This window comes from Hirundo rustica, chromosome 2 (assembly GCF_015227805.2).
Source record: "Hirundo rustica isolate bHirRus1 chromosome 2, bHirRus1.pri.v3, whole genome shotgun sequence".
NCBI classification, from domain to species: Eukaryota; Metazoa; Chordata; class Aves; order Passeriformes; family Hirundinidae; genus Hirundo; species Hirundo rustica.
In genome coordinates, this window is record NC_053451.1 from 118,264,565 (window position 1) to 118,289,704 (window position 25,140).

At 45.9% G+C, this 25,140-nt stretch overlaps 2 protein-coding genes across 7 annotated transcripts in view; one reads left to right on the forward strand and one right to left on the reverse strand.

The window, feature by feature from the left end:
* Positions 1-982: 982 nt before the first annotated feature.
* On the reverse strand, positions 983-17,938 carry CRYZL1 (crystallin zeta like 1). Of its 4 annotated transcripts, none has more exons than XM_040056456.2 (15): positions 17,807-17,938; positions 16,941-17,016; positions 16,194-16,265; positions 15,281-15,358; positions 14,787-14,859; positions 14,358-14,402; positions 12,475-12,543; positions 11,208-11,341; positions 8,447-8,558; positions 5,569-5,592; positions 4,549-4,647; positions 3,346-3,467; positions 3,011-3,116; positions 1,572-1,617; positions 983-1,192 (listed from the first exon to the last, which is right to left on the reverse strand). In XM_040056456.2, exons 2-15 carry the CDS (start codon positions 16,950-16,952, stop codon positions 1,093-1,095), a joined length of 1,092 nt encoding a protein of 363 aa, XP_039912390.1. In that variant the 5' UTR covers positions 16,953-17,016; positions 17,807-17,938; the 3' UTR covers positions 983-1,092. The 4 variants fall into 4 exon arrangements, with proteins under 4 accessions (XP_039912390.1, XP_039912389.1, XP_039912388.1 ...); XM_040056455.2 differs by lacking the exon at positions 17,807-17,938 and adding an exon at positions 17,478-17,583; XM_040056454.2 differs by lacking the exon at positions 17,807-17,938 and adding an exon at positions 17,418-17,562.
* Positions 17,939-18,177: 239 nt separating this feature from the next.
* The window catches only part of ITSN1 (intersectin 1), a 113,653-nt gene continuing 106,690 nt past the window's right edge, over positions 18,178-25,140 (forward strand). For all 3 annotated transcript variants that reach the window (XM_040056773.2, XM_040056775.2, XM_040056776.2), the window contains exon 1: positions 18,178-18,293. The gene's annotated coding sequence lies outside the window, so the exon portion shown is untranslated. The remainder of the gene's footprint in view (positions 18,294-25,140) is intronic.

Consider the following 25,140-nt stretch of genomic DNA (forward strand, 5'->3'; position numbering starts at 1 on the left):
GACTCCCACGCTTCGGGCACGCACAAAAGCACCTCTCCTTTCCCAGGCTGCACGGCAGCACGCAAGGAGTGAGATCAGAGTTCCTCCTGATTTCACAGGCTGGCCGTGCATCGTTTATCCAGAACCTGCTGCCAGTCCGGTGGGTGAGAGGATACAGATGGAGCGTGGTTCTGGATAATCTGTTCTCTCGCCAATTTTCCCACTTACACGTCTTTGAAGTGTCCATGTCCATGGTTTGGGTGATCCACGGTGAAAATGAGCAACACGGCTGAAAAAGTATTTTTGCTCTCGAATCAGAGCATGGAGGAAGGCGCATGCTTTGAGGAAAGCAAAATGCAGTTCCTGCACTGCTGACTTTCAGATGGGTCACACTTAGGGATGATGCTGGAGAGACAGATCTGAGCTGTGCTGAGGTTAGAAGAGGGGAAAACAAAGTGCACAGCACAGGGAGATATCAAAGGTAACAGGCTTCACAAAGTGTCTCAAATATCTGACTCACGCAATTCTACCAGCTTGGGGACTCTGGATTTACCAGGTTTACTGCCTTAATGCTGAAATGAAGGGAAAGAGCTGGGCAAACTCCTGCTGTCAGTACCACGTCCTTCTCATCTGGCACCCTTGCCAACCTCTATAGTTTTGCCTGTCCTTCACTTGAATAACAATTTTAAATGTGGATTAAGATCTCAAAATGTAGCATTCAGTCTCAGTGCAGTCAAAAGCAAAAGGTAACTATAAACATAACTACTGGAAGGGGTTGGAGCCAAAAAGACTAAAACATCTCTTTTTTTCCTTTTTGATTTCTTAGTGTTGGAAACCAACAGCGACTGAGTTTGCCTCTAGATGTTTCTGATACTTGTAATTGTGGCAGGGCAGACAAGATTTTTATTGCAAGGCTGCTTCTTTAGAAGCTGCTGATGGGAACCTTCTGCCCAAGGGGATTAAAAAACCCTGAAGTCATGGAAGCTTCAGAGACCATTTGTGCTGAGGTACAAAGAATGTTTAAATTCAGTTTACTGCCTGCAAGTGTACACCAATTTACTCCACAAATACATTTCCTTATCTGCGCCAGGCTGAGAAATCAGAGGTTGTGTGTCAGAACTGGATGACTTGTCTCTTCCTTGCTTGATTCTTCTGAACTATTTCCATAGAAACCTTGGCTTCGTACAATGGGATCGGTTCATCCAGCTGAGGCCTAAAATGAAACAGTAAAAAGTGCTGGTGAGCACACTCAGAGCAACAGAAGTATCACAGGACAGATTTTACTTTCACTGTGTCAATCCCCTTCCCCTAAACAAAACAACAGCTTTATAGCTTTGCTCCAGGGCACAGAAGGGAAAAGCCCCAAAGCAAACAAGAGGCACAAGTGAATGAAGAGAGATCCTTCTTGCAGGGGGAAAAAAAAGGCTGTGGTGGGCAGAGTTCCCGCTTTAAGGGAAGGGATCTTCCACTCTCACCTTGTTATGGGAGTCTTCCTACCTCCTGAAGCTCTGCTCAGGAGGGTTAGTGCTAGCAAGAGTTTTCTGCTTCTAATGCTGAATTTAAAAACCCACAGAAACCTCCACATCTCTCACCTGAAAATGCTTTTTGATAATTTCTCCATGATATCTTCCAGGATAGGTATCCAAGAGCACTGTTAAGGAACAATAGAGCTGAGAGAAATCTCTTTACAATCACATGTGCTGGTCACAGCCCTGTATTGATACAAGTTCAGCAAGGTCAAAGCAAATGAAAATGAACCTCAATTCCAGGCTTTAGATCAGATATTTGCACTTGTTTCTGTATCAGAAACCTCCTTTCCTGAAATAGGATGCAAAAATGAAATATGGAATAGTTCAGTTACTTCAATATGAAAATATTGAGTATTTCAATATGAAATACAAGTGCAGCTGCACTAGTACCACATCAATCAATCATTAATCAATGGCATTTTTTGTGCAGAATGAAGGAAACAAATTTTGGGACCAGGGAGCTGTTGTGACTGGTCATACAGGCACCTGATAAAAAGCCAAAATGAAGTTGGGAACACAGCAGAGTCTGGAAATTCTTGGAGCACAATGCCACGTGAGGGGTCTGTGAGTTAATGACCACCAGCACAGGGGGCTGTATTCAGTCTTTGTATGAAACTCAAGTAAGGTTCATCCTTCATTTCAAGGGCAATCAGGCTGATATTCCAAGCTCAAGTTCCTTTAAAAAGTGATCAATTTGTGATTTCTTCAGGTGACAGTAAGGCCAGATGCTCCAGAATTTCACAACATAACAAGTCCCTAAAGTCAAAAGCACCCAAATTTTCCAGGGCTGAAAAGATCCTGCCCAGGAAGCTCAGCCCAGCTGAATCAACCCAAATGTAGGAGATATTCCTTTTCTTTTTCCTAACCCACATTGTCCCTCCATAAATTTTAGGTACAAACCAAATAAGTACATTTTATGTACATGGTATTTCTGTGCATTGCAAATAAAGGACAAATTAGGAAGCCAAAACACTTCCACTTTTGCAGTGAACATGAGTGCATTAAGTTTACAGGTGATGCATCTAATGCTCAGAAGCCTAACAACCAAAAAAAAAAAAAAAAAATCAAAAATGTCACTTGCATAAAATAAAAACATATAGAATCAAATCTTCAATTAATTGGTTCCACAGTGAACCAAAATGCTGCATTTCCCCCCCCCAAAATGGGTGTTTTGTAGCTTTACTGTTAACAAAGCTTGCAGAGACATTTTCAAGGCCAGGTTGGACACTGGGGCTTGGAGCACCCTGGGATGGTGGAAGATGTCCCTGTCATAGCAGGGGTGGGATGAGCTTTAAGCTCCTTCCCACCAAACCAGTCTGGGATTCCACGATGTATTGAAAAGGAATGCAGAAAATACCTTAAAACCTGAGTGTCTCTCACACTTTAGCTCCACTTTCAGCTGGGCTGCAGCTCTGTGCAGAGGAGAACCCCTCAGAGGGATTTCCCGGTTGGATTTTCACTCCTTTGAGCAGTGAGAATCCCACAGGACCACCAAAGGATATCGAGATACTTCCCCTGCTGCACATTGGACAGGTTCCAGATCTCATCATTCAGGAAGGACACTGTGGCTCCCTTAAGGAACAAGGAATGGCTGTCTGGAGGATCCAGCTGAAGCAAATCGAAGAAAAAAATGTCATTTAGTTACATCTTCCCCGTACAAAAAGAAAGGTTAAACGGTTATTTTATCGAGATGGTTAAACCAAACAAAAAAACCCACACCTTGCCCACTGTTAAAAGTAAGGAAACTTGTATCACTGACAGGTTGAAACAACAGTTTTATGTGTCTGTATCTCTATTTTCTGTGGGACAAACTACTGCCTGCCACGGGCATCTTTACCTGCAGGTCCTTTTCCGTCGTTATCCAGTGTCCCCCGACCCCAAGCAGAGTGATGATGTCGTGCTTGTGAGGCAGCAGCTGGGATTTGGAAGCTGCTTCATCTTCAGCACTGTATAACCTCACTGGGGAAAAAATAAATTCCTCTGAGCTCAGAAGGAAACATGGAGAATTCAGTGTGGATTTATTTCCACACATTTCACTGGAAATGTTCTAAGTTCTTTGGTTGTTTCAGCTAAAAATCATTGAAAACTCTGAATTTATTATTTTATTTATGCCCTGAGTATTTTATATGCTTTATTCAGAATAATATTTTATGATAGCTCTGAAGTTACTATTCAGAGTTATAGTTTGATTATATTCATACTACTATATAGTAATAACAGACTGTAATATAGCCTATATTATATAGTATATAACATAATAGTATATATATTATACATAATACAGTGTGTATATATGTAAAATATATAAATATATATAATATATAGTATATATAACATAGTGTATAATTCATAAAATACAACATATAATGCACTATAAAATATTGTCTTTATAATATGTAATTTAAAGATATAAATTATACATCTATGTACTACTGTGTATTTATCTACTATTATATAAAAGATAATATGTAAAATGTATACATATATAATATATAGTATATATAACATAATGTATAATATATAAGAGTCAATACGTAACACACTATAAAATATAATCTATATGAAATGTAAATTAAATACATAAATTATACATCTATGTACTATGTATTTATCTACTATTATATAAAATATCAGCAATAGGTTGTCTATAAAATATATAACAATATATAACAATATATAACAATAGCAATAAATGCATATAATAAATAGTACATAATAACGGTAGTAATCTTTTATTTATATATTTTTATTTCTTTTACTCTGAATAATAACTTCAGAGGTTTCAGCTATTAGAGCTGGTTTCCGACAGAGGTTGACAGTGCTGTTAATTAGGGTTAATTCCTCTATTCACACAAGGCAGCATAAACAGCCATGTCACAGCTCTACCCTTTAAAGGCATTTTTGAACTTTCCGTTTGAAGCAGAGGAATACTTGAGCCCCGTTCAGCAGCTGACTGGGAGGTGCTGGCAGCAGTGGGTGGTAGAGGAGCTCTGTGCAGGAAAGCAGATGGAATTCCCGGGAAGCAGAACCCCAGGAGTACCTCCAGCATCCAGGACGATGTCCACGCCCAGCCCGCCCGTCTCCTCCAGGCAGCTCTCGGCCACGTCAATCTTCCCGTGGGACACGTCGATCACTCGGGCTGCCAGGGCAGGACACCAACAAAAACAACCTCAGGTCCATGAAAATGGAGTTTAGGTTCTCAAAACTGAGCGCTCAGATCCCGAGCAGCACACACAGTTTCTGCTCTCTGCAGGTATCACAGACTAACGGGTTAGCACCTGCACCCAAAAAAACCCTGGCACGTCTTTTATCTTCACTTTCATCACAGTGCAAAATCAGCACCAAAAAGTATGAATGCAGAAGTTCAACACGTAAATTTGTTGGCCCAAAAGGACAAAATGTGGCACTCTAAGATTAGAAATCCTTCTCTAAGTTCATTCTTTGCTGTTCTCCTCCAAGTCCTGGCTCTCTGGGTCATCTATTAAATGTTTAGATGAAGGGATTTACATCTGCTCTTGAAATATTGCTGAACTGAAAGCCACCAAAACATTTTCCTGTCATGTATCCATGATGCTCTGTTTATGGTTGGTTATAAAGATGAACCATAGAATCAGGAATGGGAGAATCCCAGAATTTGTGTGGGAAGAGACCTTAAGGATCATGGCATCCCATTCCCTGCCATGACAGGGACACCTCCCACTATCCCAGGCTGCTCCCAGCCCCAGTGTCCAACCTTGGACAGGGATCCAGGGGCAGCCACAGCTGCTCTGGGCACCCTGTGCCAGGCCCTCAACACCCTGCCAGGGAACAATTCCTGATTCCCAATCTCCCATCCAACCCTGTCCTCCTTCAGGTAAAAGCCATTTTTAATATCATAACAATAACTCAGGGGAAGAGAAGGAGCAGCTACAGGTTTTGTTTCATCATTACGAGGTAGAAGAAACATTTAGAAACAAAACAGGTCAAAGACTTCACAGGAAAATGAGAACTGAAAGAACATCAAACAGATTTGGAGGCCAATTTCCAGAGGCTCCTGGCCTGAGCTCCAGTCTGCACTCACCCACCAAAGGCTGCCGGGCTCCTTCTGGAATGTGAGCAGGGAGGGAAGGAAGAAAAAATGCAAGGAGATGATCATTAAGGATATTAACAAATCACCAATAAATGCCTTGGGTTTGATTCTTTGTGTCCCTTCGAATCCCAAATCACATCATAGGATGCATTCAAATCCTAAGTCATTCCCTCTTTTTTTCTCATTGAAGTCAAATGGTTTCACTGGAGATTTCACGGTCAAAATTTATGGGATGGGATAATAATTAATTATTATGATAGCCACATTCCCCATATGCAAATATAAACCCCCATAATATCCTTTTCTTCTTGGTTTCCTTCAGTCAAGAAGTTAAAAGGTTTTCCTTATAGGGCAATCTGATGTGGTATTATTTCTGCAAATGATTTCACTTTTTGAAAATTATTCTGGTTTCATACACCCAAAGCCTGGCAATCAAAAAAAAAAAAAAAAAAGGCCAGAGCTCCACCAGTTTGACTATTTTCTGATTTCTGCAGAGAAAAACCATCCAGTTTTGTTCCTTAACTCAGTACAATAGTTCAAACAGTACTTGTCAAAATCCTGGTCAACTTCCTTCCTAAAAAATGTTGGAAAAATTCTCACCATTGCAGAAAAGACCAAGTAACAAACTGTAACATAATTTTCCATAACCCTTTATCATTTGTGTATTTCTCACAAAATATTGGTAAATTAGTTCAGTTTCTCCTGCCTGACTTGCACAACTTCCAAAGTAACTTCTGACTGGCAAAACTTCAGTTCCTCTCGCCCTCCACTGCTGGGAGGGACAGAAACTCCAGGATTCCACAGCCTGTTCCCAGAGTTTGCCCTCCCTGGCAAGTTCAGCTGCAGAGTTTAAACCCTGTCACCCCAAGGATGTGTTTAGGGACCGTGCTCGGGAGAGCCAGGACACCTCTGGGGGGTTCTAAGCAGAGACATCCCCCAGGAGCTCAGCACAGAATAAAACCACACAAACCAAAGTAAAAGAAAAGCAGGAGGTGCCCTTGGCAGCGGAGGAGATATCTGTGTATGCACAGATACTTTTCCATGGTTCTCTAACAGAAATTCATCCCATTGTTAATGGAATATTCTGTCTCCAGCCTGAAACACAGGCATTAAAATGTCAATATTTGTTAAAATGCCCTCCCTTCATTCCATTATAATTTTTACTCCAGAGATTACTGAAGCCAAAAAAAGCCCCATCTTGTTGGTCTAAATACAAATCCTGAAACATTACCAGGAACTTCTACTTCAGGCCCTGGAATCACATTAATTAACAAATCAGAAAGTCTGAACACTTTTAAAAGCTTTTTCCTTCTGTACTCAAACTGTTTCTCTCTTTAATGCTCTACCCAGGTTCTATTTCTTTATTTGAAATAAAGTTGCAGTTATCATTTTTCCCCCTCAGCCATTCCAGGAAGCAGCTTGGTATGCTCAGCAATGATAACACAAACTGCTGCTCACTGAAAACTGCCAAAAACTAAGCAAAAACCCACTGAGCAAGCACAAAACTGAAAATTCTCCACCCACAGACACAAGAATTCACTTAGAGCTTGGGTTACTTAGGATTTACTTGATATTAACATTCAAAGAACTTAAAAATGCTGTAAAAAGTAACTCAGGACTGTGGAAATAAATTGGCAAATCCTTTCCCAGCTCATTATTTTTTCATATAATTAGCAAAATATACCCATAAAATGTTACAAAAGGAAGTTTTAGGTCTTCATTATTTCCTCTTTGGCCCTCTAACAGCTGGTGCAACAAAGCTCTGCATGGCAACAGCATTCCCAAAAATCTTGCAGTTCTGATGTCTGTCACAACTGCCAGTGCAGTAAAATATAGAAACACAGACTCAATAAAAAAGGCTGCTGAAATACGTAAAAAATAGGGGGTTTTGGAACAAATTGCAAAAAAAAAGTGTCACAATCAAGCTAGAGAAATCAGTCTGGAGGTGCTGCAGTGCTGATCTCCCCCGGCCCAGGGTGCTGCGTGGGTGCAGATGTAACCACACAGATGTGGCTGCACAAAGCTCTCCCCAAAGGCATTTTACAGCTGCTGCTCTGTAACTTCAGTGAATGCCAACAAAAAATCATACTCTGAAAAATTAACCTGGGGATTACACTTGGTATTTGCAGGAGGATGTAGCAGGCACCGGTTTTAACATTTTGCTGCACTCCAGCCAGACTTGACAATCCACCCTTTGTTTTAAAACTATCTGAATAAAGGAATATTCCACTTTCCTCCACAAAACACCATCAAAACTTTGATCAGAAAAGATGCCAGGAGCTCCTACACAGAGTATTTTCTCGCGTTATGTTCAGAGGAAAAAAAAAAAACCCAAACTTGAAATATCAAAGAGAAGAAGCCAGGGAAGGATGCAAGTGTTGTGTGTGAGGCCAAGCTCCTTCAGAAAGCAGGAGAAGGCAGAGCCTGTGCAGGCCCAGCTCCAGCTGTGGCAGTACCTGACCCTTGATAAAACACTGCTAGGAGTAACCTGAGTGCTGGTGTCAGGTGTGTGAGCTCTGGCACACACTGGGGTACTGGGGACTCAGCGATCCTTCCTTCCACAGCAATCACTTCGTCACGTGGAAAGATTTTCCTGAGCACTTAGGCCAAAAGCCAGCACTCAGCACTGCTGGAAAGTACTGCCAGTCATTACAACTGAAATGGAGAGGAAAAATGCCATTAAGTACACCCAAACCAGAAATTAAACACCTGAAAACTATTTAATTAGACTATTTTTCAGTTTGTATTTACTTTCTACAGAAGTAAGTCTCTAGACCTGACATAAAAAAGATATTTTGAGACATTCTTTAGGACAAACTTTAGCACTGAAGGTTTAATTTAATTTAATTTAATTTAATTTCAAACTCACCCCCAGCAGGTCTGAGCCTCTCCAGGTACTGCTTGTCCTCCAGGCTGTGAGCAGTGGAGATGACTTTGGCCCCTCTGTGTCGAGCCAACTGAATCGCGATGGTACCGAAGGGCTGAGAAGGGAAAAGCAGGCTCATTGATTAATTTATTAATTCATTTATTTATCAATGACTGATAGAGAGATGGGAAAGACTGATTCAGTGGTCAGAATCCGTTTTTACTGTGATTTCCAAATGCTTATATACTATGCCAGGAAGGCTGGTAATTTTTTACTACAATGATTAGTTTAAACATCACACAGACAAACTTAGACATTTTACAACATCTCTTGCTTGTAGAAGTTGATTCAATCTTCTTTTCCTGTAACCAGACTTAATCTAATCTTTGTGCAATCTTCCCAGCCCTGTTTGTTCTTGCCAAGGCATCTTGGTTATCAAACTGGCTATGATAATTAAATCTGTAGTGCTCTCTGTCCTGTGTACTTTAATATTGCCCCCATCTGTACTAATTAAGAGCATTGTTTTAATGTTCCTTATTAATTCCTAATTAATTAATCTCTGCACACATTGAAGCAAGCAAGGTATCACGATTAATACAATTATTATTAAAATCATGACTTGCATACCTACCCTGAAAAAATCCTTCAGCCGAGGTGCTAAACCCCAGCCACTGAAGAGGTTATCTAGCTAAGATCTGCGTTCTACTCTTCGTTTAAAGACACTATCCTTTAGCTGCTGTGTGCTTCTGTGGATAGATTCTGAGTGAGCAGGAAGGTTCAGACTACACATTCTATTAAAATCTTCACATCCTTGAGCTAGGAGCAAGAAGTCAACCACAGCCCTGTTTTGCAAAGTAGCGTGCCTTACACTGCCAACATCTGTTAATAAATCTGGCATTTGTCTGTTTGGCCAGCCAGCAAGCTACCTTATTTAACTGACTTAAGGCCTTTTTTGCAGCCAGTCCTGGCCCAATTCATCTGGCTCTCAGACCACAAAGACAATTGCCCATCGCAGTACCCATCAAATGCATGCAAACTGCGCCTCGTTCTGGGATATTTGTGCTGTAAAATCACGGATGCATTAGGTGTCAGACTGCAGGGAGCTCCCTTTACCTGCGAAGGGATGGCAGCCCGGGCCTGATCTCCACAAACCAGAAACATTCCCGGTGGCAGCCACGGGGAGGAGTTACTGCATTTACAAGGGCTGCCAGGAGTGTGATTGCACCAAAAGGTCTCATTCTTACGCACGGGATGAGAGGGGAAAACATCCCAAGTTTTAGACTGATTTTTACCCGTGTAATTAAAATTAACACAAAAATCCATTTTCACAGAACACAGGAGTTCTAATTCTTGCGGCTCCAAGGGTGTTCTAGGAAGGTAAGGGGTCCACTGATCCCATGTATCAACGGGGTTTGAGCTCTGCACAATGCTTTTGGTATTTTTTGGAATTGGCCAGCCATTTAATGGCAAGACAGGTTGAAGATGGATTTTCTGGGGATGCATAAGGTATCTTGTTTGGTTACATTAGCCAGAGTTACCCAAACATTTCTTTTGGGTTGTGCACAGGCCAGGCTGTGCTAGTAAAAGCAAGCAATGCTAATAAACATAAGCACAGCATCCGATTTAACCCCATGGGGGGTTTTGTTTGTTTTTAACAATGTTGTGGTAAAAACACCTTTTTTGGATTTTAGCTTCTAAGCATTCTTTTAGCACATTCCTTTTCTGTCTTTTCCTAAGCTTGTGCAGGGACCAGCTATATATAAGGCACTAAGTTGTTTTGTTTGCACTCTGCTTTGCAAATATGGCTATTTTCAGATTCCTTCAAAACCTCCCTCCTGAGAACAGGGAGGCAAGAGCTATCCTTCTTTTCGTGGCTTACTATATTTATTTACATCAACAATTTGATGTTGTTTAAGAACAATTATATTGCAAAGGCCACTCAGGAGAGTACCCAAAAATAAACTTACTCCTGCAACAAAACACAGCTGAACCAAGAACTGAATATTCACAGACCAGCTTCTGTCCTAAGTCAGGCCAAAACAACTCTTCAGTGACTGGGAAGCACTGAATGAACTTTTGGTCAGTAACTGGTTCTTGTCTTCAACAAAATAGCTCAGATTCCACTTGAATTACCACAGCCACCTTCAATGCAGTTGGGACTTGGAGCCTGGAGGGAAAAAAGCTCCAAGGAAAAAGCCCCGGCCATGTTTACATTACAGAACCTCGGCTGAGGGAACCCCACATCTTCATCAGCACTAAGAACTGCAGGGATGCAAATCAAGTTACTTATATCCAAGAAAAGGTAAAAAGCAGAGACAGTGATGCCTTAAGTTTTATCTTTGCTGTATTTCAGGTTCTGTGCTGCCCAGAGGTGCAGCTCTGAGCTCACATTCAGTGTCACTCAGCAGGGTCACAAAATGGAGCCCCAGTCATGAGGTCTCAGAATTTTATAAGTTTTGGTCCATTTGCACACTGGGGTTTCATTGTCCAATTCCAGCTCCAGGTTCTGCAGTCCCATCCTTCTTTTTTTCTCCCCTCAGCCACCGTTGTTTGTGCTTTTGGGCTGAACACTTGTCCCAGCTGTCCTTGGTGTGCAGCAGGAGCAGGATTTGTTTTGTGTGGCTGCTGTGTGCAGAGAGCTGAGTGAGCCTGAGTGTGAGCTCAGAGCTGCGCCTGGGCAGCACAGAACAGGAAATACAGCAAAGAGAAAACTGAAGGCGTCATGTCCTATGGGAGATCTGTGCAGAGGGAAGCTGTTACCCACACTGGCTCCATCCAGGACGAGGACACTCCTGCCGGGGGACACCTGGGACAGGTAGTGCAGGGCCGTGTACGCGCGGAGCCCGTCCCGGACCGTCCCGGCAGCCTCCGCCCAACAGACCTTCTCTGGCTTGTGAACTGAGGGGGAACAACCACAAACAAACACAAACAAACACAAACAAACACAAACAAACACAAGCAAACACACAAAAGAGATGGTAAAAACCTCAGGAAAATCCCTGGGGCTTATATAGCCAAATTTGTCACAGTGAGTCAGGAAGCAAACAGGTCAACATCACTGACTCCCATTTCCCTCTCATATCAAGAAGCCATGGAGAGGATATTTTGCCATATTTTACACAATTAAATTAGTGGTTCAATTTTGGTATAACCAAGTGGAAGGGAGCCACCCCATAACCATACAGCTGGAATTCAAGGGCAGTCACAGAAAAAAACACAAGCCAAATTTAGATTTTTAGAATTCCCAGAATGATTTGGGTGGAAAGGAACCTAAAATTCCATCCCATCCCACCCCTGCCATGGCAGGGACACCTCCCACTGCCCCAGGCTGCTCCCAGCCCCAGTGTCCAACCTGGCCTTGGGCACTGCCAGGGATCCAGGGGCAGCCACAGCTGCTCTGGGAAGAAAAAAATTTGAACAAAAGAATAGCTTGCTCAAGGTAACAAACTGTTGGAAGAAGGACTCCCACACTGAGCATTGTACTCATTAAAGCAATCTATGCCCAGAAAGGGAAAACTGGAAACTCACAATAATTGAAAACCATGTTTCAATACTAGGCTTTCCCTGACCCTCATCCCTGAAAATTCCTTTCTCCAGTTCCAGTCTGCTTGTTTCACCCTTTCTGTTAGTCTGGTCCCAAGTGATATTAATGGACTGAGTCAAAGGGAAGAAAAAAGCAAATTTCTTCTCATTAAATTTTTTGACAAGTTAGGAAAAAGTATAACAATGAAGCAGCAAAATGGGAAGTAAGGAAAAAAAAAAAAAAAAAGAAAAGAAAAAACCAGAGTCAGCTTGTGTGTTTTAGGCCATCATGAACTGTGAAATGGTGACAGCAAAGAAAAAAACCCTTGAAAGCACTGAGTGTTCAAACTTCTGTGACAGCTGGAATTTTGGAATGTTGGAATAGAAGGAGCCCAGAGCTCCAGGGTAATGGGCTTCCTAAACAAAGTCTAAACAGCTTAAAAAACAAAGTCTACAGATAAAGCAAAAAAGAAAAAAAAAAATCATAGCAAAATGTATAATCTACAAACCCAAATAATGCTCGTGAACCAGGATAACTTCACAGACACCAGACTCCTCAGAATCCAGGGGCAAAATTCCTGAAAAAATAAGGAACACAGACCTTGAATTTCATACAAGCAATCATTCCAACCAAAGCATTCTCCCAAGGAATTCCCTGGTCACACTTGGTCTGGGTTCAGTCCTCTCTTGGCAGGTTTAGGACAGGTCAGAGACCTTGGCCAGGTCCCAGCCTCGGGTGTCTGTGGGCGTGAGGCCGTTCCAGAGGGGCTTCTACAGCATTTTGGGATTGAGGGAGAAAGAATAGGGACACTACTGAGTGCTGCTTGGTACTGCCAGGTCTCATTTTTGTCTGGTTGTGGGTTTTCATCTTCTTTTTTTCTGTTAAAGCTGGGATTAAACGCTCTAGAGACATTGTTTCTTGTTCAGACTCAGATGTTTATTAATTCTTACCTACAGCAGTCTCACAAGCGGTGAGCTCTAGCTAACAAGGTGGAAAATGGCTCTGTCTGTAACTCTTTCCAAGGTCTTTTAAGACCAAATTGTCCAACTGACAAAGGACATCTAAATTATTTTGACTTTTAACCCAATAACCAACCACCCCTGGCCCGCAGTGGGGACTTTTCCACCCAATTCCAAAATCCCACCCAGCCCATGGAGAAGAAGGTGAAAAAGAAGGACTCAGCCTCTGCCCTAAATCCTCCACCTTGCTTTCTCTCTATTCCTGTGCTCTAAACCCTTCAGCTCTGAGTTTTGCCCCCTGTGCTGTCACACACTTCTATCCCAGCTGCACAGCCACAATCCCAGTGCTGTCACTCCATTTTGGGAGCTGTTCCACGGCCTCAGGTCAGTGCAGTGTTTGCTGGGGGGTCGGTGCCTGGCAGCACAGGAACTCTGCAATTCCCAGTGCCCGGGGTTTCACCAGCTGCTGATGTCTGCTCTCATTCCAAACCCTAAGTGTTCCCGTGCCCCTCCAGGCCATGGATCACAGAGGAGGGATCTGAGGCACGGAGCAGCCACCCCAGAGCCCCTCTCCTCTCCTGTCCCAGTTCCTGAACGGGTGGTTTGCAAAGGCAGCAACAAAGGCACAGGAAGAAGCAGAGGAAGAACACACAGGAATGTGGAAGTGCTAAAAAGCAGGAATAGGAAAAAGGAAATGCAGGAAAACCAAATTACCCAGGGAAGGCAGAGAAAGCAAAAGCAGAGTAGGCAGAAAACCTCCTCTGTTTTAGTCATAACTGAGCTTTTTACCTTTATTGACCACAGAACTCTCCTGAACAGGAGGTTCTGGCTCCTGCTCCAGCTCCTGAATTAATGTCCCCTCCATCCCAGGGAAAACCATCCTTTTCTTCCCACCCCCCATAAATCTCACACTCCATTTAGACCAAAGTGCTTTGCCTTGTAAATGTGACTGCTGTGTCCAGTCCTTCACAGTTCCCATTAGAAATGTGCCTGTTTATTCAGGGTTTATCCAGGGAATACTCAGTCTCTAGGAGCTGCCCAGAGCAGCTCTTGTGCAATGAGGGGATAATGCAAGGACCACAATGTCCAAAATCACACTCTCCCCACATCACCCTCCACTCTGTCCCGCTTTCAGAACTCCAGTCATCCTCTAATCCTTTGACTCAGCACACAAAACATAAACACATGGGGCAGAAATAACCCCTCTTTCCTAAGGCATCAGTCACAATTTGGTGGTTAATACAACATCATATTTCAAATCCCAAGGGAACATTCTTAGAACAGAATTCCCATTTATAAGTTTATGCATGTGACAGCAGGTTAGTTTTGAAAATAAATGGTCAATTTAGCTTTAGCAATGATTCTAACCTCGGTCATTCATTATAAAAAGATGACTGATGGTGTCAGTTGAGGCAAACAAGCATTAACTTACCCACCACTTCATCATCTGGCTGGAAAAAGGTCACCTTGCTTCCAACTCACCACGGAGGGGTGGAAAGGAGGAAAGAAGGGAAGAGGATAAATATTTATAGCTGGAATGGCATGTGCATTTGGAAGCACTGGTTATCACTAACTCACAAAACTAAAGATACACATTCCTAATGAAAAAACATGATTCTATTGATTACACAGGTGCCAAGCCCAAATGTTGAATTCCCTAAACTTCAGCACCTCAGCCACAAGGAGTTCCATGCAGGAACACCCAGGCGGTGTCTGAGAGCCAGGCTGGACACACCACCTCAGGGGAGTGATGACAGCACTGGCACAGCAATCAAGCAAACAAAGAGTTCCTGCTGCAAAGTTCTTTGTTCTGACTGGAATCCCTGCTCCCTCCCCTCCCTGGGCACTGCCACTCACTCACCTTCCAGCACAACTCCCGAAATTTCTCGCCCAACAGGCACGAGTTCCTTCTTCAGTTTAATTTCTGACAGGAGCTAAATGGAAACAATGCTTACAACATTCTTGCTCCACAGTTACATATTTATTATCATCTTACAGTGTTGGATCATCACAGAAAGGCTGGGCCATTATCAAAGGGATAAAAAGCGCACACATTCCTCAGTCAATATTGAACCACGGCACTGAATCCTGTATTTAAATTTAGAAACACATTAAAAAATAAAAGCAGGGAGTTGTTACCAGCCAAGCCAACCTATGACTTAGAGTGCAGATGAAGATAAAAGGGATTTACTGTAAGAGATCTCACAGCTGACAACTGATCACAAATTAGGAACCAAATTCCAGCTGCTTTTTAGTCAGAGCTGTGCAAGAAGCCCAGACCAGTCCTCAGCTTGTGCCAGTCACCAGCCAAGGAAAGCACAGACACCCCCAGCTTTACAAAACACCAGCAAATACCTTTGTGTCCACCCAGCTGAGAGCACAGGCTCTGACCTGCACCTTCACATCGTGGGCTCTGGTGGCAGGAAGGTTCTCCTAGGACAGATTTACAGTTGCTCTGTTAGACAATGGATGTGCCCACAGGAGCTCCTCCAGCTCCCAAAAGCACTTCTCCACTTCTCAGATGGTTTTGTAGGGAGAGCAGGCAGGTTTTGCAATGAAAATGGCTTTATAACACCATTTCGAGTACATGTACATTATTATTAATGTTATTAGCAACAGCATTAGCATTATATGATTATATTATTATTGCAAACTGGTCACTAGACCTTACTTATCATTATCATGATCATTTTGTTACTATATTATGATATTATTATTATTATTATTATTATTATTATTATTATTATTATTGCAAACTGACCTTACTAAACCTCATCAGACACTGACATTATTTTTCTGTTGAGGTTTTTTTTCACTTGATCTGAGGCACCAATCCTGACAAACCCGCTGAGGTCAATATTCAGGTCCAAAATGAAGTCCAAATGATGTCAAAGAAACAACCCCAGTAAGAACCCGGTCTTCTCACCCCAAACCTGATAAATTACTCAAGCTCTGTTTCTACTTTTTCAGGGACTAGAAAATTCAGCCAGGAAATGTGGATCCAGGGCTCATTTTTCATGCCTGCAAAGCTTGTTTGTAAAGTCTGAATACCAAAACTGCAGGGAAATCCAGCAGAGGTCTTGGCAAGTGCTGCCCAATGACAAAATGCACCTCCCCTACCTTCCTTCCCCTGCCTGTGTGTGCAAGGATCCTACCAGTCCTTTCCCAAGCCTGCACAAAATTTCTGTGCCTCAATTCCCCCGTGGCACTCAGCCAAACTCTCCCCTCCCACTGCCAGATGGCCAGAGCTGCTCTGACGGGAACTCACTCTTTCCTGGAACACAAATGTCATTTCCTCTCCAGGAGAATTCTGCTGACCATACAGGGCCTTCATAGTGACCTGAAAAACACAGCAACAAAACTGTGACACCTGCAGTGTCTCTGGGCAATCGAGGCATTAAAGCCCTGCTAAATTAAATTAAGTTAAATTAAATTAAATAAACCATTCCATAGGAAACACAGCCATTGTTTGCAGGCAATTTGAGTCTGTGTGATACAGAAGCTCTAACCCAGACCAACAGGTTTAGTTGCCCATAACAGAGAAAATCCACAGGACTGAGGATCACAGAATCCCAGAATGATTTGGGTGGAAAGGGACCTTAAATCCTACCCAATGCCACGCCAGCCAGGGCAGGGACACCTCCCACTGTCCCAGGCTGCTCCCAGCCCCAGTGTCCAGCCTGGCCTTGGGCACTGCCAGGGATCCAGGGGCAGCCACAGCTGCTCTGGGCACCCTGTGCCAGGGCCTCAGCACCCTGCCAGGGAACAATTCCTGATTCCCAATCTCCCATCCAGCCCTGCCCTCTGGCACTGGGAGCCATTCCCTGTGTCCTGGCCCTCCAGCCCTTGTCCCCAGTCCCTCTGCAGCTCTCCTGGAGAATCCCTTCAGGTACTGATGTAGGTACAGCACAAAAGGCACTGAAGGACACAGGATTTGTGTGTCCCACACAATTCAGACAGGGGCACTGCAAAGGGAACACAGGGAATTCCCGTGCAGGAATACAGCAAAACTTACGTGTGATTTCATCAAAAATCACCACTTGGGTTTCTGCTCTGCTCTCCCGACTCAGCCCGTGTTGTCCTCAACGAACCTTTTAGAAAAAAAAAAAAAAAGAAAAAATAACAAACCAAATAAATTTGAGTGAACAAGGGAAAAGAAAAGCAGGGAATAGAGAGGCAGGAAATCACACGACCATTACTGCAGCTCTAATCCCTGAGGGACCACCTCGAGTCCCCTCCGCACGTCGGGCCCGTGCCCGCCCCGTCATCCCCGGGGAGCCCTTCAAGGGCTCCGAGCGAACCCAGCCCGCACCGAGAAGCTCCAGCAGCCCCGGGCCGGCCCTCAGGGGCTCCGAGTGAACCCAGCCCGCACCCAGAGGCTCCAGCAGCCCCGGGCCGGCCCTCAGGGGCTCCGAGCGAACCCAGCCCGCACCGAGAGGCTCCAGCAGCCCCGAACCGGCCCTCAGGGGCTCCGAGCGAAACCAGCCCGCACCGAGAGGCTCCAGCAGGCCCGGGCCGGCCCTCAGGGGCTCCGAGCGAACCCAGCCCGCACCGAGAGGCTCCAGCAGGCCCGGGCCGGCCCTCAGGGGCTCCGGCTCCGCGGGTCTCCCGAGCGTCGCGACGCGACCGCGGTTGCCATGACACTCCCGCAATTCCGCCTCGTCCTGAAGCACCGCCCCCCTCACTACAGCCAATCACAGCCTCCGGCAGCACCGTGAGCGCTCGCGATTGGTGGCATTGGCCGCCATGCATCATGGAAGCCCAGGTGTGATTGGCCTCCGCGGATGTCACTCATTCATGAGGCGAGGAGGGAGGCTACGGCGCCCGGCGCGACCTCTGGGACATCCCCGGGGAGAGGGAGGAGACGCCACGTGCAATTACCTCATGGGTTAATATCGTATGCACAACACAGGCCCCTCCCGCGGGCGGCGAGGAGGGAGCGCGACCACCCCTCACCGCTCCCTGAACGCTGATCCCCTCAGGCTGACAGAGCGTGATTGGTCGGGTAGGCGGGGTCCTGCCGCTGTCCCGTCCTCTGATTGGTGGAACCTCCTGCTCGTCACGCGGGGGGCGGGTGGAGGCCGCGCGTCAGTGCGGGGCTGTCAGAGCTCTGATTGGCCATGGGGGGCGGGGCACCTCCGCTTTCCCGGGTTCTGATTGGTGATACTCCTTGTCGATCACGCGAGAGCCGCCGCCGCCGCGCGTCAGTACGGCGGCCGCGAGGGGCTCCTCCCCCCTCCCCTCAGACGGGGCGAGGGCGGCGATGGCGCGTCCGGCGGAGGCGGCTGCGGGCGCCGCTCCGGCCCCTCCGGCCCCTCGGTCCCCTGGCCGCGGCCGGGGCTGTGAGTAGGGCCCGCACAGACATGAGGTACGGCCCAGCGGGACGGGGGCAGCGGGGGGCGCGGGCTGCGAGCGGCGGCGGCGGTTCAGCCCAGGCCGGCGGGGGGGCAGCGCCGCCTCAGCCCCTCTTGGTGCCCGGGCGTGTCGCGGTGCCAGGGCCCGCGTTCTCCTCCTCCTCGCCTCCCTCGGTAGCCGCGGCGGGCGCTGAGTGATGCTGGGGCCGGCTGCCTTGTCCTGCTCCTGTTACCGTAACGTGCGGCGGTACCGCCGCGGGGATTCTCCGGCTGAAATCACCTTGGTCCCGCTGCCTCCGACCGCTGCTCCCCGCACCCGCTGCGCCCTGAGCGAGGGAATGGAGGAGAGCCATCCATTGGGAATGCACCCCCGGGGTGTGCCCTCCGTTGGGAATGCCATTCCCTAGGAACGCCATCCCTTGGGAGTGCCGTCCCTTACGGCTCGGCAAAGGACACCAGCGGAACGAGGGAATGTTGTCAGGAAAAGGAAGCCGGTCCGTGGTTGGGATTGTGTCCCTGTGTGTGTGTCCCTGCCTCGGATGAGCAGACAAGGTTGTGGATGATATTCCCTGTGGATATCTTTTGTTCTGGTTCAGCTGCTGCTTTATTTGGGGTGAAATGTAGGGTTTGCTTGTAAAAAAACAACGTTTTCTGTGAATTCTACCTTTCTCTGCCGCATGAAGGGAAAACACTGCCATGGCTCATCAGAGAGTATTGTTTAGTAAATAATTCTTATTAGTAAACCAACTGGCATTGCAAGTGGGATAGTGTGGCCGTCGTTACAATAAGAAACAGTCGGTCCTCCCCCACCTCTCCCCACTGCCAGTTCCAAAGTGCTTTTTGTTTAGAGCTTATATGGCAATAGATATTTAAGGCAATAGCTGTGGATATTAACTGAAGATGTGTCGGATTCAAGCTCTGGTTGGATACATTTTCTTAAATGAAAAAGCCACACTGTATTTTGGCTGCTGGTGGCTCTGGAGGGTGTTACTCCACAAGGTCTTTCCTTCTGTCATTCACCTTTTGCTGTAGTCACCTGTAACCTTCTTTGCTGGATATGACCTGGTGATGTTCTCACACAGAAAACTTCCTTAGGATCCAGGGAGCAGCGGGAGCTGGGCCAGCAGGGATGGAGGTTGGATTTTAGGGAAAGGTTCTTCCCCCAGAGGGTGCTGGCACTGCCCAGGCTCCCCAGGGAATGGGCACGGCCCCGAGGCTGCCAGAGCTCCAGGAGCCTTTGGACAGCGCTGCCAGGGATGCAAGGGCTGGGATTGCTGGGGGGTCTAAGCAGGGACCGGGTGGGATGGGATGGTCCCTGTAGCTCTTTCCCACTCTGGATATTCTGTGATAGTTTATAGCAGTGAATTGATACAAAATTCTCCTCTCTGTTACAATTTTCCCAGCGCATCCCAGAGGGGTGTCCGAGGTGTGGGAGGAGGAGTCTTGCCTGTCTTCGTGCCCAATCCCAGCTGCTCATCCTCTGGATGCTGAGCGGAGGTGCTGACTGCATTCCCAAGCTCAGGCAGAGAAAAGAGCTGCATTTTCTGTTCCCTCAGAGCTCGGGCTGCAGCCATCGCTGTAAATCCCGGCAGGCTGAGGCAGCCCAGCCTGCGTGCTCAGCCCTGCTGTGCTCTCCCTGATTTTGGCAGCCTGACAGGGGTCATGTTTCGTGCAGACGAGCGGTTTCCGAACAGTTTCTCCAGTGTCTGAGGCTCAGGCTTCCCCGGAGCTGAGTGGGCTGCACCCTGCGCTTGCTGCTTCACAAACCACACTCCATTCTTTCAGCTCCTCTGTTCCCTCTGTGACATCCCACTGTCTATCGTTCCACATAAGATCCTTTGCAGAGTAGCTGTGTTTGCTTGTTCATTTTCCTTTATGTCCTGGTTTTGAGAATCAGGGTCTCAGAGCCATGACCTGCAGTGCCTATTCTGTCTTTCACTGCTGTTTGGTGGCCTTTCCTGAATGCCTCTAATTAGGAGAGATTTGGATTCAGGAAAGAATGTGAATCTAGCAATGAAACATTTCTAAGTCATGACATTGGATAGCCTTTTATGGGGTGTCTTTGTGCTGTAATCAGGGATTGTGATTTTAGCTTTTAGTAGGATAACACCGGGGAAAGAGGAATAGAAGAATAAAGAAGAAGTTAAGGAAAACACAAGCAATGGGTCGAGCAATGGAGAGATCAGTGTGGTGGAAGTTTTCTGTAAGAAACCCTTCCCTGTGAGGGTGTTGAGGCACTGGCACAGGGTGCCCAGAGCAGCTGTGGCTGCCCCTGGATCCCTGGCAGTGCCCAAGGCCAGGTTGGACACTGGGGCTTGGAGCAGCCTGGGACAGTGGGAGGTGTCCCTGCCATGACGGGGAGTGGATTGAGATGAGTTTTAGGTTCCCTCCCATCCCAAACCATTCTGGGATTGTGTCATCAGGAGTTACCAGCCACGAGTGTTTCCCTGTGCTGTGTGCAGTACCAGAGCAGAATGAGCCATCAGCAGATTGGTTCGAGGGGCGCATTTCAACTCAGGGTGGCTCAGAGTTGACCTACTTGGAACCCAAGAGATGTGAGGGGTTTTGCTTTCTTTTTACCATAAAACAACCCAAGGGCTGCCTCAGCCGCTGTTGTGTGCTGGGAGCTTTCAGTGCTCGTTGCTGTTGTGTTGGACACGGCTGCTGAACTTGGGATGCCCCCTCCACAGCAACTTGGTTTTGTTTTTACTTGCCAAGCATGAAATTGGAGCGGGGGGGATGTTGGACAATCAGAAACAGGGTCCAGACTGAGATCTGGTGATGAATGACTCGTGCACAGGAAACCTCACTGTGAGGTGCTAAAACCTCTGTGGGATCTGTGGCGCGAGGAGTTCCCCTCTTTTCAAAGTGCACTTTGTAGAGTTTAAAAAGAATGTGCTGGACTGCAGCGGTTGTTTTTGGCTGGCGTTGTCACCATAGGCACGTGTTGGGATTTTAATTGCAGATGGAAGGATTTATAACAGTGTTTGCCAGCCCCTCGTACGGCAAACATGAGCTGTGAGGTTTGGGAGGGCACCAACGGAGGTGTCTGGTGGATCCACCTGTCTGGAATGAATCTCTCTCTGGAGCTCTGTGTGTGGCAGGTTCCTGACAGAGGAATTCCAGCTTTAGCTGCAGGAAAGCGCTAATTACTGATAGTAATTAGAAACTAATCTCTCCTATGCAAACAGGGCATTGTCTGTCCCCTCCAGAGGATCAGCTTCTTGAGCAGAATAGAAAATTTCTATTTAATAGAAATTAAATAATTTTGAGTGGGAAGGAATGAAGAGAGGTATCCCTGGGCATTCCCAGGAAGAGAGGTTATTCTATTTTTGATGCAAAAGGTGCGTTTTTACAGCATTCCCTTAATTGTAATCAGTCAAAACACAGAAAACTTAACTGACATAGTACATCCACGGTTTGGCTTTTTCTTATCAAACTCGCATGTGTTGCATATTATATTTTACTTTTTCATGCATTGTTTTTAAGGTAAATGAATTAATTAGTGTCAGTGTCCAAGTGGACATCTTTTCTCTGCGAGCTCTGCTTTTCAACAAGTTGTGTGGTAAAATGTGTGTGTGGAATTGTGAAATCATCGTGAGTGTGTGAAACCTCAGTCTCTGCTGTGTTTCTCTTCCGCAGCAGTTTCCAATCCCCTTTCCCTGCCTTGTCCCTCGTGGCTGTGTGTGCCCACAGTTGTGAGAGCTGACCTCTCCACCCTAGGAGTTTGTAAGAGTAAGGTTTTGTGGGGTGGCAGTCCTGGGAAATCAAGGGCCTGATGGTAAATTCCGTATTACTGATAAATATACTGCTGCTAATAGTGTAGATTAACAAACCCTAATGGCACTATTAAAATAATTCCACTGAAGACCCATTGTCTCAAAAGTTCAAGTTTTCCTTCGTGTTTTGATCCTTCAGATTTCCTTGGGGATTCTCTCCCTCAATATCTTTGGAGGCTCTAGCCCTGGGCATGACTAATTGGCTGTAAATGACTGGGCAGGGGTTTAGCTTTGCATCGTCTTAAGGTACAGGTTCGCTTGCTCCACGGAAATGCACAGTTTGTAGTTACAGAAATAGTTATTAATACACTTTCAAAATACACAGAACACCTGGATTTAAACCTGGAATTCCTGAAGGACGATTCCTATGGAGCTACTTGGAATGGTTGACACCTCTCTGCAGGACTCAGAATGAATCTCCTCTGGAGCATGTGGGGTTTCTTGTATTTTCATATAGAACTCTAAATATTTACTGCATTTAAATATTCCTGTGAAATAATACCAGAGGGCAGGGCTGGATGGGAGCTTGGGAATCAGGAATTGTTCCCTGGCAGGGTGCTGAGGCCCTGGCACAGGGTGCCCAGAGCAGCTGTGGCTGCCCCTGGATCCCTGGCAGTGCCCAAGGCCAGCTTGGACCCTGGGGCTGGGAGCAGCCTGGGGCAGTGGGAGGTGTCCCTGCCACGGACTTTGAGGTCCCTCCCAGCCCAACCCTTCCTGTATTAGGATTACACCTGCTGGCAGTGGTAGTCTGCCTTTTCCAGCCTCTGGGATCCTGCAGGGCTGCTGACACCCACAGGGTGCCCATGGCAGAGCTGCTTGGGGGAAACAACAACTTGCAGTGTTTTCTGACAGCACCTTTAGGTCTCTGAGTCCTTCGAACCAGGCTATGAGAGCAATGTTTGAATGATATCTGGCTGTGTGTTTGCACAAGAGCCCCCACCCATCTTGGGGGAAGGAGAAGAGGCCTCTCTTGTTTTCGGCCTGATGCTCCTCCTGCCAAGCACACATGGACTTTTTGTTCCTTGCCCTCCCAGCTGAACTGGGGAGATCCAACCTTGGCTGCTGGGCAGGGAATTCAGCTGTGTCTGTACAGCCTGAACAGCCTCAGCTGCCCAGAGAGCTGAGGCTGGAGAAAGGCAGCTGCACATTCAGCTTCCAAAGGTCAGGGTGAGTTTGGGAGGGCTCACTCGATGCCAATCTTTATATTGCGGTACAATTTAACACCTCTGCTCGTGTGTTGGAAACTTACTGCTTGTTTCTTCAGTGTTCACAAAACTGATCTGAAAACTGAAGATACAGTCGAGCCGATTTTGTGGTAATCACAAATTAAACACAGAACTATGTTAATCATCGTGTCCTTATGGGGATAAAGCCTCTTATTCTAACTGTAAAAATATGTTTTTTATTTATATTACAATTTCAGATTCCCAGGCACCAGGTTATGGGCTGGTCTGTGAACTGCAAGGTGCAGTATTTAATGGTTTTTAAATAAATTTTGCACGTGGCTTTCAGGTGTGGACTGATTCTGTGAGGATTCCTGTGCTTTTGGTGCGACCAGGAGCTCAGTTACCCAGTGCAACTTCTAATAACTTCATAAATCTTCAGGGCATTTTGGGGAAGTACAGTTAATTCTTACAGAGAATCATAAAAGCTGACAACTTGAGAGCTGTGTTTTGCAATAAAATGCCAGTAATCTGGTCATGTACCAAATGGGATGATGTAATCATTGCATTTCTTGAGCAAAAATCCTGACATTTTCCTTAGAGTCACATGTGAGCCCCAGCTGGATGAACCCAGTTCTCTGGAGCTCACAGACAGCCAGGCTCCTGTGATGCTCAGGCCTGGCCTTGGTGGTTGGCTGTTTTGCACGGACATTGGGTGTAATTCGATTTTTTTAGAGGCAGTCCTCTGCCCTGCATCTTTGCTGCAGCTGCTGCCTGTGCCTGTGCTTGCTTTCCCAGCTCCCTGCCTGCAGCCATCCCCATTCTTACCTGTCAATTCTTTTTTCTCCTTCCTTTTGTCCTGCATCTGTATTCCTTCATTTTAATGGTCTCTTGAGTTTCAGCATTATCTGAAAGCTGGCAGGTGTTCTCCCCCTCTTACCCTTTGCATCTTGACGTTCGTGGGTTTTGTTCTGTTGGTGATTGTAAGAGCCAACCCCAACCAGGAAAAACTTTGTAACTGGAATTCGGTTGTAGAGAGATCTGAAATAGCTTTAAAAGTTTTCTGCCTTGTTAATGCCTCTATTCTTCAGCGTGGGCTCAAATTGCAAACAACAGAATGAGCATCAAAGAGAAGAGGGCAGGTTTATTTTGTGGAATTAAATAGCGTGGCATGAAGTTACTGCAGGTGTTCAGGGAAATACTAAATTTAAAAAAGCAGACGTGTAACAAGGTTTTCCCCTATTCTTTTCCAACTGCTCCTTAGAGTTGTCTTTTATAATTTTTTAAAAAGCTCTGGTTTGTAAAAGTTCTATTCAGAGGAAGAGTTCAAAGCCTAAAGGTGTTAAAATATGTTTTCACATAAGGTCATCTATAATTAAAATTCATGGCATTGTGGATTTTTGAAGTGTTAAAGGGCAAAGTTTGGAAACAGCCGTTATCCTCCTTGAAAACTTGTGCGTGTTCTGCTCTCATTCTACTTCAAACCACACAAATATAACCTGCTGATTAAAGATCAAACAGCAACCTGCTGTTTAGCATGATGCATGGATTTTAAGAAATGTGACCACAATCACATAGCTTTTGTGGCTATTCGCTGCTGAGAAATGAGATTGCTTCAAGGAAACGTTGTCAAATAACGATGACATGGCCAGAGGAAGGAGGCAAATGTTGTTCATTTTTTGGGTGGTGTAGCACTGGGTGTTGGTGTTACTGATCAGCTCCAGCTGCCTGTGCTCAGGAATCTCTGTCTTCCTTGGGATCAGGGTGTCTGTCTCAGGGCTGGAAATTCCCGTGGGCTCAGAGCCCTTCAGATGGCTTTGGTGGGACAAACGGGATGTTGGGCTTGTGAGGAGGAGATCCTGAACTGGCCTGGGACTGAACCAGATGGATCCTCCTGTTAGGTGCCTGCTGGTCTCTGA